Source organism: Dendropsophus ebraccatus, chromosome 3 (genome assembly GCF_027789765.1).
Source record: "Dendropsophus ebraccatus isolate aDenEbr1 chromosome 3, aDenEbr1.pat, whole genome shotgun sequence".
NCBI classification, from domain to species: Eukaryota; Metazoa; Chordata; class Amphibia; order Anura; family Hylidae; genus Dendropsophus; species Dendropsophus ebraccatus.
Genome location: NC_091456.1, coordinates 142,286,625 through 142,300,218, shown reverse-complemented (window position 1 = coordinate 142,300,218; position 13,594 = coordinate 142,286,625). Strand labels below are relative to the sequence as shown.

The following is a 13,594-nucleotide window of genomic DNA, read 5'->3' as shown; positions in this document are numbered from 1 at the left end:
TTACCAATCATGTGACAATTTGTTTCTTGTGTTGCCTGGTTGGTTAATCATTATTGATCTAATTTCAGTTTCCAGCGGGTGAAAACCCTTCCATACGCTGCTAGTTTTTCCTGTATCAATAGTGAATTGTTATTACAGCCAAATCTGTATAGTGTGCTAGATGGCCATCCTTGTCATCCAGAAATCATTAAATGCCACTGACATCGTATATTTTAGGTCCCCTACCCCCAATGTATTTTGCTTTATTTTATTTTTATTTTTTGTGAATTGCTTTTGAGACCATGTTCACACACTGTCAGAATGACGGATGTTTTTTTTGGAGGTAGGTGTGTGTCATTTACCGACAAACAGCGGCATTTAGTAGATGAATAAATGGCTATTGCTATAAAATACTTCTGTCGTTTTGACAGCATGGTCAGTACAATGATTTCTGTAGAGTTATGAACCTTGCGTGATTCTGTGGCGCGTCCTGTGTAATGCAGCCAGACACTTCTCTTGCATGGTACAGTAATGGTGGAAAGGAAACAGGCTGCAGCTGTATCTCATATAATACTGTACACTGTGAGTTATCCTAAAGGCATCATGGGAAATGTAGATGGCTAAAAACCCATGCCTGCCACATAGTTTAAAACGGATTTACACAGGAACTTTTACATTAATTAATCTCTAATATTCTTACAAAATCCCACCCAAACTGGGAGACTGAAGTGGTGCTGTCTCTGGCAGAAAGTGGCCATGTTTTTGTAGTGCTGGATAACCCCTTTAACCAGTATTTAATTAGGACAATGGTAGAAGAGGAAGGTTGACTTTATGCATGTCGTCTAATCATAAGTTGTGAGATCTATTTGACATTCATTGAATTATGCGAGCATTGAACTGAAATCTGTTTTGTATCCCTTAGTGCCTTTGCCACCTTAGAAGAGGAGGCTTGTACAGAGCTTGTCCCCTACCTGGCTTACATTTTGGATACTTTGGTCTTCGCATTCAGTAAATACCAGCATAAAAACTTGCTCATCCTTTATGATGCTATAGGAACCCTAGCTGATTCTGTTGGACACCACTTAAATAAGCCAGTGAGTATTGAATATTAAATTTGAAACATAAGTTAGTTCACCCGTAATTTGAAATGGTCTCATTCGCACAATCTGTATGTGATCCGTGCCGCAAATATTACATTTGCGGATCAGTATTCTGTTTAGCATAGGTCTGTGCATTGCAGACAACCTACACCTACCTACGGATGCACTTTCCTTGAGGCTGTGTAAATGAGGCCTTAGAGTGGCAGAGGAAAGTGTCCACTGCGCTTTTACACAACTTTTAGTGTAAGTGATCGCTAACAGTCCCCATATTTCTGCAGGAATATATTCAGATGCTGATGCCTCCACTTATTCAGAAATGGAACGTTCTAAAGGATGAAGACAAGGATCTTTTCCCTTTACTTGAGGTAAGCATTAAGCTGTGGTTTAATGAAATGTTTAAATAGAGGTGAGCAAAGCAACAGTATTGGTCAAATCTGAATCTGCATCAAGTTTGGCATGTTAAGCTCTGCTGTAAAAATGCTACAATTGCAAGGAAACGTCTAATATAACACTGAGGTCTCTTAGAACTATCTGCAATTCTGAGACCTCAGAGTGTTATACCCATATTTCCTGGGCAAACATGGCACTTTAACATTAGCTCGAATCTTACAAAACAATCTAATCTCTTTCTGATTGGCTGGATACTAGGCACTGGTTGAATAATGTCTGGGGGAGATGAATAGGGGGCACCTATAGCAGCTATAATGTCTTCATACTAAGTTGCAACTATGTATCTATCAATGATTATGACATTACTATTATTTCATTAATATGGTTATTAACACAGTAGACTCACTTCAGTGATTTTTCTCCAGTCAGACACTTATCATTTCCTGTGTTATCCATAGTAACTTCATTGCAGTTCTTTTGGCTGCTGTGGTTGGTGATCTGTATTGCCGTCAAGCTCAGGAATAAATCGTAGCAGGCTATGGCAGAATGGAAACAAAAGCCTTTTAGCGTTTCTTCTATTTGTAACATTTCATGGCCAAAGGATGTATTATTCTCGGCGTTTAATGTGCTGATAATTTTGAGTAACTTTTCTATTTCAGTGCCTATCTTCTGTTGCTACTGCACTTCAGTCAGGTTTCTTACCCTACTGTGAACCTGTGTACCAGCGGTGTGTGAACTTAGTACAAAAGACCCTTCAACAAGAAATGGTAACTACCTTTATTACGTCATGTGGTTTGTGGGAGGGTGTCCCTTTACATTTTGAATAGCGTTAAAAATAGAAAAATATGTGAAATGAATAAGTGGGTTGAGGATAGCTTTTACTGGTCCATTGGTGATGAGAGTCTGATAATTCATGTGTGCTTTAACCCCTTCCCCCAATATGACGTCCAGGGACGTCATGAAAAGCAGTGCCAGAACGCATCATGACTTCCCTGGATGTCATGGTTTCCCTGCCTCCCCCTGCTGTCCCTAAATGAGATCGGGCAGCAGGAAGAGGCTGTATCACACAGCCTCCTCCTGCTGCAACTGCCCGGAGTGGAGCCGCGCTCCCCCCAGGCAGTTAACACCATAAATGCCACGGTCGATGCAACCGCAGCATCTATGGGGAGATAGCACGGCGGGAGGAGGCTGTGGCATGTTGCCTCCTCCCGCCGCCACTGCTGATCCTCCCTCTGGCCCGTTCCCCCTACCGGCGATCGCCGCTATTACCGTTATAGCGGCGGCCGCCGGTACCCGCTGCCTTTCATCGCCCCCCACCGTCAATCCACGCAGGGGATCACTAACCCTCTTCCTCCCCGGGTGGCCATCACTTCCAAGATGGCCGCCCTAATCACTGTGAACAGACTATGTCCGTTCACAGTGATGGAAAAGAAAAAATGATCAAAGCCCCATTCTCTCCGCCATCGGAGGTAGCGGAGAGCATGGGGCAGTGATCTGGGACCATGGGCTGTACCATGGGCTGATCAGCACTTTTTATCCCCTGTCACCATAAATGATTGGTGACTGGATAAAAAGTGAAGTGTCCCCCCCCCCCCCCCCCATATACTCACCTGATCCAGGGAGGTCCTTCCTCCTCGACGTCCAGGCTGCTTCTGAAGTGCGCATGCGCTCCAGAAGCAGTCATCTCTGAAAATTTTAAAGTGTCAGGGACCAATTTGGTCTCTGTCACTGATTACACACACTTTTTTTTATAGTAATAATTGCAGTTTACTCCCAGATTACCCCTAACCCCGCCCCCCCCCAGATTACCCATAACCACCGCAGGTTGCCCATAACTGCCCCAGGTTGCCTGTAATCACGCCAGAATAGAATAAACGTAACCAGCGCACGTTGCCTGTAACAGGCGCACGTTGCCCATAACCAGCCCAAATTACATGTACCCACCCCAGGATACCTAAAAGCACTTCAGTTAATCCGTAACCACCCCAGGTTGCCCGTAATCATGACAGATTACACGTTACCCCCTAGATTGCACATAACCACCACACATTGTCTTTAATCACTGCACATTGCCTGTTCCCACCCCAAATTGCCAGTGACCCTCTACAGATTGCCATAACCACCCCAAATTATATGTAACCATCCCAGATTACCTATAAGCACTTCAGTTTATCCGTAACCACCCCAGGTTGCCCGTGACCACCCTATGTTGTCTGTAACCACCTCCAGATTACCCGTAACCACCCCACATTACCTGTAATCTAATTTTTTTTATTTTATCTTAGTAACTGCGCTATTCTAATAACTATTACTAGCTGCGGTTTTGCTCCAGCAAATTGGCGCTCCCTTCCTTCTGAGCCCCGCTGTGTGCCCATACAGTGGTTTATGCCCACATATGGGGTACCATTTTACTCAGAAAAACTTCCGTTACAGATTTTGGGGTACATTTTTTTTTCCTCCTGTTCCTCGTGAAATTTAGAAATTTTAAAATAAATTAGCATATTATTGGGAAAATTTTCGTTTTTCTTTTTTACTGTCTAATTTTCAATACTTTCCTCTAATACCTGTGGGGTCAAAATGCTCGCCACACCCCAAAATGAATTCTTTGAGGGGTTTACTTTTCAAAATGGAGTGACTTATGGGGAGATTTTACTCCGCTGGCACTATAGGGGCACTGCAAACGCACCTGACGCTCGGAAACTTCTGCAGCAAAATCTGCATTAAAAAAACTTTTTTTTTTTTTTTTTTTTTTTTTATAAATCTTTATTTAAATATTCTATCCTTACTTACATCTCAAGGCAAAAAGACCTTATCATAATATCACAATATATTACATCAAAATTACTTATTCCCTCCCCCCCTCAAAAAAAAAGGCTAAATCCAAACCACAAACGTTTATACATTAAAGGAGAAGTCCGGCCAAAATTTATTTTTTTATGTTATTACTGATAGAAAGTTATACAATTTTCTAATGTACATCAATTATGAGAAATGCTCATATACTACCCTTAATTTAGTGTATCAGGAAGTGTTAGAATTATCTAACGACGAATGGTGTAATTCCTATGGAGTGTCCAGCAGGGGGCGCACTAATATATATATATATATATATATATATATATATATATATATATATATACATATATACATACATACATACATGCTCCCCAAAGTATTCCATAAATGTAAGCAATCAGTACATCACAGTAAGCCCGCCGAACCGCCGCCGCCCGCCCGCCGCTACCGAACGCCCGCTGCTCTGGACTACTGAACTACTACTCTCCCCACCTGCTCATAGCATGCACTGGCGATGGGAGAGTAGTAGCTGGGTTTTATCTCCGAGATCGCCGCCGCAACTGATGACGCGCAGGGGGAGCCGCTAATCACTGCAGCCATCATCGCCCTCCTGCTGCTTCCTTACTCTCTCAGATATAATGCGGCTACTACTCTCCCATCACCTGCACATGCTATGAGCAGGTGGGAAGAGTAGTAGCTCGCCGCCGCTGATGCTGCCGTGCAGGGGAGCTGCACATCATTGCAGCCATCATCCCCCTCCGCTCCCCCTGCTTCCTTACACTGACCCTCCTGCTGCTTCCTTACACTGACTTTCCAAAATGGAGTGACTTATGGGGAGATTTTACTCCGCTGACACTACAGGGGCGCTGCAAACACACCTGGCGCTCAGAAACTTCTTCAGCAAAATCTGCACTGCAAATGCTAATTGGTGCTCCTTGCTTTCTGAGGCCTGCTGTGGGCCCATACAGTGGTTTATGCCCACATATTGGGTACGGTTGTATTCAGAAGAACCTGTGTTAAAAATTTTGGGGTACTTTTTTCTCCTGTTCCTCGTGAAATTGAGAAAATACTTTACTTTAATACCTGTGGGGTCAAAATGCTCATCCTACCCCAAGATGAATTCTTTAAGGGGTGTACTTTTGGGTGGCTTTTACTCTGCTGACACTACAGGGGCTCTGCAAATGCACCTGGTGCTCAGAAACTTCTTCAGCAAAATCTGCATAAAAAAAAGCTAATTGGCGCTCCTTCCCTTCTGAGGCCTGCTGTGTTTTACGCCCACATATGGGGTACCATTGTACTCAGGAGAACCTGCGTTACTAATTTTAGGGTCCTTTTTTTTTCATGTTACTTTTGAAAATGAGAAACTGTAATCCAAACGTATATATTATTGGAAAATTTTAATTTTCCATTTTTTTTTTTACAGTCTAATGATAAATACTTTTCCTCAAGCCCCTGTAGGGTCAAAATGCTCATTATACCCCAAAATTAATTGTTTAAGGTGTGTAGTTTCCAAAATGGGGTCACTTATGAGGGTTTTCAGTATACAAGCCTCCTAAATCCATTTAAAAAAAGAACTGGTCCCTAAAAAATCAGTGTTGGAAACTTTCACTAAAATGTGATAATTTGCTAATAAATTTCTAAGCCCCATAACACCCTAAAAGTAAAATATGTTTACCAAATTATGCCAGAATAAAGAAGACATATTGGTAATGTGATTTAGTAACTAATTTGTGATAAGACTTCAGAGACTTTCAAAGTTCAAAAAATGCAAATTTTTGAAATTTTTCATGATATTTTGATGTTTTTCACAAAAAACACAAAGTAGTGACCAAATAAAGTACCATATGTTATGAAAAAACAATCTCAGAATTACTAGCATACGTTAAAGCATCACTGAGCTATAAGCGCATAAAGTAAGACAAGTCAGATTTTTAAAAATTAGCCTGGTCATTAGGGCCAAAACAAGCTTTAGAGGTAAGGGGTTAAAGCACAGACACCACAGCGATCATCAGATCATAGGGCATCCTGCCCCCTTCATGCCTAGAAAACAGGTGATTTTTCTCACTGCCAGGCAGGGAGTGTAATACCAGGGTAGCTCTCATCCGCTGGGCATTTTGTTAAGGCTTATACAGGGGAGTCCCAGATAGGGACCTTCCCTTCATGATGTCAATATGCTCTATTTGTGAGACAAACTCTTTATTGTAGAACCATTATTTTAAAGGGGTTGTCTTGTAACACATGGTGTATGGACATTATACAGATTTTATTAGCCACAAGAGAGCAGCTAATACACATTGGTGGATGTCATCCATGCAAATATTGGAATCGGTATCATGACATCTGCAGTGGGAATGTGTGTCGACAGTAGCTTTCCCAGGTGATACCAGTTGGCACTTTCAACTAATTCTTACAGCAGCTCGATGTTCATCTGTGATGTGTGACCTTGTTTGTAGTTCTGGAATGTCTCCTTTTTATGTGTAGACTTTCTATTGTATTTATGTATATTAATGTCTTTTTTATTTTATTTTTTTATGCCCATTTGAAGATGCACAATGCTCAGCCAGACCAGTTTGAGTCTCCAGATAAAGATTTTATGATTGTGGCTTTAGATTTACTAAGTGGATTGGCTGAAGGGCTGGGCGGCAACATAGAACAGCTTGTAGCAAGAAGCAACATCCTTACTTTAATGTACCAGTGTATGCAGGTAAGCTGACAAGAAGTCCCAGGAATCCACCACTTCTCAGACAGCAATGTACTATGAATTCCATTAATATCTGTTCTATCTTCAGTCGGTAGTATGCCAATATGGCACATGTTTAATCTTGCTCTCAAAAAGTCAACCAAAGATGTGTAGGATTATAGCGGTTTAGAGAATGTATGAAGAATAGAGATGAGGATTGAGTCTGGGAAAACATGTATAAAGCCTAGAGCTGCATCCAACGTCTTCAGCCGAACAATCAATGCTGAATGCGAGGCCACTGCCTTCCCTCCTTAGCGTTGCCATGATGGCTATGACGTATTTGTTTTTTTAACATATCCGAATAGATCTTGAGTTCTTGTTTGACTCCTGATGTACATCAGGTTATATACCAGGTTCTGGTATTATTGACAGCAAAAATATTTCTACAGACTGTATTATTGCTTTGAAAAAATACCAGAGCAGGTGATGAAAGTAGCCTAATGCGAATATGGACAGAGCCTTGCAGACTGTACAGGGTGTTTACCAGTTCACCTTGCCTACATACATCAGGTTATTGTCAGGAACTTGACTTTTGGTGATGTAGAGAAAGTGTTTAAATGTTACTGTCATTAAAAAAAAAAATTAAATTGTTAATTTAATTTAGTTTTTGTTTTTTTGCCCCCTAGGATAAAATGCCAGAGGTACGGCAGAGTTCTTTTGCTTTATTAGGGGATCTGACCAAGGCTTGTTTTCAACATGTAAAAGCGTGCATTGGTAAGTTTAACTTTACGAATAAAATGGACATAAAGGTAAAATCATCACCTTTAAATATGTGCCTTAACAATTATTATTATTTATTTTTTTTAGCTGACTTCATGCCCATTTTAGGAACAAATTTAAACCCTGAGCTTATTTCTGTGTGTAACAATGCTACTTGGGCAATTGGGGAAATTTCAATACAAATGGGTACGTATTATGCTTTCCTATTGAATGGAATTGATAGCATAATTGTGGTAACAATTTCATCTAGCTTTTATTATGAGCGTGCAAAATCTAGTGCCTAACCTCTGAAAAATGTATGATCCAATTGGGTTGGTTATTACTTTTGGCGGCTCCACTTATGTCTTGCTTTAGTTTTTGATGCATCTCCCCTTATGTCCCTTGCAAAAACGAAAGAACGTCTGTTTGTGGTAAGATGGTGTGTTTACACGGACAGATTATTTGAAGGCAGGAATTGATTTGAAGGAAAAAAAAAAAAAGGAAAGACTCAGATTTAGCTTTTTTTCCAGATTCATTCCTGGCTTTGACTTTGAAAATCTGTCAGATAATCGGTCTGTGTAAACACTTCTTTACAATTTAGCCCTGATTCAGGGCCGGTTCACACTATGGAATTGGCGCTGAGATTACGCTTGAAACCCTGCCCGTGGACTCCTTGCCAAATCCCAAATGCTATCTCTTTCAGTGGAAGGCCTTGCGGGCGCGATCTCCAAGCTGAATCTCTGCGCTGATTCCGTAGTGTTTACGGGCCCTTAACCCTTTAAGGACCAGGCCCAAAATGACCCAGTGGACCGCGCAAATTTTGATCTTAGTGTTTTCGTTTTTCCCTCCTCCCCTTCTAATCGCTCTAGCACTTTCAGTTTTCTATCTACAAGCCATGTAAGTGTTTGTTTTTTACAGGAATAGTTGTACTGTGTAATGGCGTCTTTCATTTTACCATAACATGTATGATGGAATCCCAAATATATTATTTATGAAGATATAAATTGGTGAAATCGTAAAAAAGAATGCAATATGGTAACGTTTGGGGGGTTCCTGTGTCTACGTAATGCACTATATGGTAACAGCGACATGATACAATTATTCTATAGGTCAGTCCGAACACAACCATATGCAGGTTTACACAGATTCTCTGTTATATATATATATATTTTTTTTTTAATGAAATCCTTTTTTTTGGCAATTATAAATAAAATAGCCCTATTGTGACGCTTATAACAGTTTTATTTTTTCACCTACGGGGCTGTATGGGTCGTCATTTTTTCTGCCATGATCTCTAGTTTTTATTAATACCATATTTGTGAAGATCGGACGTTTTGATCACTTTTTATTATTTTTTTTTTTAATATATAATGTAACATAAAATCGGTAATCCGCGCACTTTTTTCCCTCTTTTCGTGTACGCCGTTTACCGTTCGCAATGACGCTTGTTATATTTTAATAGATTGGACAATTGCACACGCTACGGTATATTATATGTTTATTTGTTTGTTTAATTTTTATATGTTTTATTTATATAATGGGAAAGGGGGGGATTTCAACTTTTATTGGGGGAGGGGTTTTGGGGTTGTGTGTTAGTGTTTTTAACTTTTTTTTTTTTTTTTTTTTTTCTACAAATTTGAAGTCCCTTTGGGGGACTTTTACATCCAGTACTTTGATTTCTACACTGATCATTGCTATACCATAGGCATAGCATTGATCAGTGTTATCGGTGATCTGCTCATTGAGCCTGCCTGTGCAGGCTTAGTGCAGCAGATCGCCGATCGGACCGCACGGAGGCAGGTAAGAGACCTCCGGCGGTCCATTTTACAGATCGGGACCCCCGCAGTCACACTGCGGGGGTCCCAATCGGTAAGTGACAGGGGACTCCCCCTGTCACTTACACTTAAATGCCACGGTCGCGGCGTTTAAGGAGTTGATGACACGCGGCAGCGCGATCGCTGCAGCGTGTCATTACCGGTGAGGTCCCGGCTGCTGATTGCAGCCGGCCCCCACCTGCTATGAAGCGCGCTCCGCTCCGGAGCACGATTCATAGCCGGAGAAACACCCAGGGCGTATAGTTACGCCCTAGGTCGTCTGGGGACAGACTTCCATGGCGTAACTATACGCCCTGGGTCGTCTAAGGGTTAAAGTGTCCTGTATCTTTGGTTATAAAGAACAAACTTCTTGTATAGCGTAGTACAGTTTATTATTGGCCTTAGTGCTCACAGCAAAAACTGGCAGTGATGGAATCGGGTTCTTATAAGAGTCTAGGAGCCAGTGCATGACTGGGTCTTTATTTGAGGTCCTACTTGGCATGCAGCAAGTCAATTAAAGTGACACTATCATCCCTTGTCTATTGAATAGGTGGCACCAAGTATTCAGAACATACCTTTTTTTTTTTTTTTTTTTTTATCTCTTTGTCCTTTAAAAAAACAACTTCATTTAGGCCATATCTTGTTTCAGTGATTTCCTTTGGGCCGATCATTCTCTAGGCCCAAGCAATGTGAGGCTTAGTGGTAGTAGGGCCCAGAGAATAATAGCCCCCACCTCTTTGATTCCATTGATGGACAGAATAAATATATTTTAAAAAAAGTAAACTAAAGCCGACAAAGGCATGTTTAGAATGATTATATTTTCTCTACAGTAGTGCTGCTAGCTTGGTAGGTGGTTATTTAAAATATAGAGGAATTGGCTGTTAAGCGTGTTGGTTGTCCATATCACAGGTTGTTATATGCTATAAGAGTGACATGTTATGCTCCGCTCATGCCATATATTATTGTGTTCAGTGTTACCCATGGAATCACTCTCTTTAAGGTTTGTTGTGTTTTTCTTTTTTTTCTTTTTAGGAGCCGAAATGCAGCCTTATATTTCCATGGTGTTGCACCAACTTGTAGAAATCATTAACAGGCCCAACACACCAAAGACTCTCTTAGAAAATACAGGTACCAGTTGCCAGCTTTCTGCAGGCACAGACTTTAAGGGTCTTCTCCAGTTGGCGTTCTTTTGTGTATTGACTAAGCTTAGCTTGTTTGCCTTTTGGCACATTGTGTAGCGTTGATGCTTCAGTCTTATTGCTTTGGCATCTTTTACCCCTTTTGATATAATACTCTTGACTTTTTTCTTCAGTAATGTCACATGTACTGTATCTGCTGCTGTTCTGCTGTGCACCATAACAAATCGCTGTGTATAAAACCAGCTGCAGATTAGATCCGCACGTGTGAATGCTCCCTAAAAGATTGTTACATGTCACCAGCAAACTGTAATGGAACAATACAATCCATTTACCGTGTTATAAAAGCCCCTACACGATAATTGTTCTAGACAAGCGTATAGCAGTGTAATGCATTGATACTCCTTTTATTATATGAAAGGAAGTGTACCTGTTTACACCTGTACCAAGAACTAGTACTAGAGGGTTCATATATTAATGTATTTTAGTTTTCTTTTAGTTTTTGTACTTTCTTTGATATATGTTGAATGTGATGTACTTTTTGGCTAAAAGTTCACTGTGGGATAAATGCGGACATTTTTAATATATATTTTTTTTAAAACAACTTTTGTTATTTTTAGGAGATGGTGCCACATGATAAAGTTGTGTCTTGTCTGTTGGTTGAGTTTAGTATACAGTATATCAGCCCCATATATTTAAGGGATGCTGAGTGTGCATATTTATTGCAACCAATAGTGACTAAAAATACACCTAGCGTCAGGGATTGGAGGAGTCTTCCTCAATATATATTTTGACTACTTCCATCTAACATATATGAGTGATCCTAGAAAAAAAAGATGATGGTTATTCTCCTGCTGTTATGAGGTGTAATCTGACTATCTTCTGTACACTCGAGGGTCCCACACTGAGTTTTTGGACTGAAAGCACATCCGTTGCTTTAAATGCATGCCGTCATTAGACTGTTCACAAATGCCTGTTCAATGGGAATGTTGCATAGTTTGTCACCTGAACATAGGTTTTGTTTTATTCTGCTTCTATACAAATCTGCTGACTTTTAGTATCTGTTTAGTTTGCTTAAAGAATTTTTTATACGGTTCTTCCAACATCTTCCTCCTGCCATTTCTCTTGTCTCTAGCATTAACCATCTGTATCTGTATGAGAGAACACCTCTAAAACACAAAGAGCCCTGTTCTTAATACACTGGCTCATTTATTAAGGTGCTCATGACGAAGTACACAAGTCTATTCTTCAAGCTCAAGGTCAGCTACTGTTCGGACAATATCTGGCACTTTTATTGTGTACACTCCAAGTAGCAGAAATGTTATGCATAGGGCAAATCATCCTGGACGAAATACCTGATGATTCTCATGCCGCATGGATTGTAGGAACAATATCCCGTAATAATGGAGCTTCTGCATGCGGGCTTGTACGTGGTCTAGATTGCATACTGAGGAGAGGTGTAGACGTGTCACTTTTCCCTATGTATATACCCATATAGGTTTGTCAATGTACTGTGGGTATGTGAGCAGAAGGCTACAATTTTGTAGACCTCCCCAGGGAAAAAAGAATAGTGGTACTTAAACTAGGGCCGACCTGTTTTCTTGCATTGTTTGTACACTCACTAAATCTAGCCACGCTTCATTGGCCAGGGATGGCTGCTTACAGGTAATAGATTCTTTTGTTCTGCAAAGCATGGGTAGTAAGGTTAAATGGGTGGTTATGGGGTACTGCAACAGAGGAAACTGTTAAAGTATGGGAGTGTAGTGCTTACCAGTCACAATAGGAGTTCTGAATAGAGGAGCCTATGGGCTGACCAGTTATATGTATACAGGACAGTCTGCATTACTTTGAGATTAAAGCAGAATTTGCCAATGGCTTTTATAGAAAATATTGTTCTGCACTTGGAAATGCTATTTCTTTGATAATAGAACAGAAGTTTGTGTGACTGGATCCATCACGTTCTATACATTGACTGCCTTTTGCCGTTTTTGAATGTGAGGACCTGTAACATTAATCACTGGTCATTTAAAAGTTAGGATAGATACACAACAAAGCACCATGCTTCACACATTCTCCACTACAAGCAGTACTACATATGTACTGGGATATAATTTCCTTTTTTTTACTAATTTAAAATCTGACATACAAACATTCTCTGCCTTTTGTCTCTGATATATTTTTTTTTAGGTACAGTAGGCCCTCAGATTTATATGGGTACGCTTTATGGTTTCCTGTAACTTGCATGACTCCATTATATGAGGCCACAGTGTTCCTGGCGCTATTTACATTAACCCCTTAAGGACCGGGCTAATTTTCGTTATTGCGTTTTCGTTTTTTTCCTCCTTGTGTATATAAGGCCATAGCAGTTGCATTATTACACCTACGGACCCACATGAGCCCTTATTTTTTGTCACTAATTGTACTTCGTAATGACAGGCTAAATTTTTGCATAAAATATGCTGCAAAAAGAGATTTATATGCGCAGTGAAATTAAAAAAAAAAAAGCAATTATTTTTCCTTTGGGGGGTTTCGTTTTTACGCCGTGTGTCCTATGGAAAAACTGTCATGCAATGTTCCTCAAGTCGCTAAGATTAAAACGATATGTAACATGTATAACTTTATATTAATTGATGGCTTGGAAAAAAAATAAAACCTTTTACAGAAAATAAACGTTCCTTAAAATCGCTCTATTCCCATGCTTATAGCGCTTTTATCCTTTTGGTCTATGGTGCTGAGTGAGGTTTAATTTTTTGCGCCATGATCTGTGCTTTCTAGCGGTACCTTGATTGCGCATATGCAACTTTTTTGATCGCTTTTTATTACAATTTTTCTGGATTTGATGCAACCAAAAATGCGCAATTTTGCACTTTGGGATTTTTTTTATGCTTACACCGTTTACCGTGAGGGATCATAAATTAAATAAATTACTATTTTGGAGCG

General features: G+C 40.3%; 1 protein-coding gene and 1 long non-coding RNA gene across 2 annotated transcripts in view; one reads left to right on the top strand and one right to left on the bottom strand.

The window, feature by feature from the left end:
• LOC138786108 (uncharacterized) overlaps positions 1-13,594 on the bottom strand; it is a 50,179-nt gene that overhangs the window by 7,699 nt on the left and 28,886 nt on the right. Inside the window, exon 2 of the long non-coding RNA XR_011362185.1 lies at positions 1,876-2,005. This is a non-coding gene — a long non-coding RNA (uncharacterized lncRNA). The remainder of the gene's footprint in view (positions 1-1,875; positions 2,006-13,594) is intronic.
• Positions 1-13,594, top strand: part of TNPO1 (transportin 1) — a 56,496-nt gene that overhangs the window by 33,709 nt on the left and 9,193 nt on the right. The window contains exons 13-19 of the mRNA XM_069962820.1: positions 902-1,073; positions 1,358-1,444; positions 2,129-2,236; positions 6,811-6,969; positions 7,632-7,719; positions 7,813-7,911; positions 10,551-10,646. Coding sequence (XP_069818921.1) covers positions 902-1,073; positions 1,358-1,444; positions 2,129-2,236; positions 6,811-6,969; positions 7,632-7,719; positions 7,813-7,911; positions 10,551-10,646 — 809 coding nt within the window. The remainder of the gene's footprint in view (positions 1-901; positions 1,074-1,357; positions 1,445-2,128; positions 2,237-6,810; positions 6,970-7,631; positions 7,720-7,812; positions 7,912-10,550; positions 10,647-13,594) is intronic.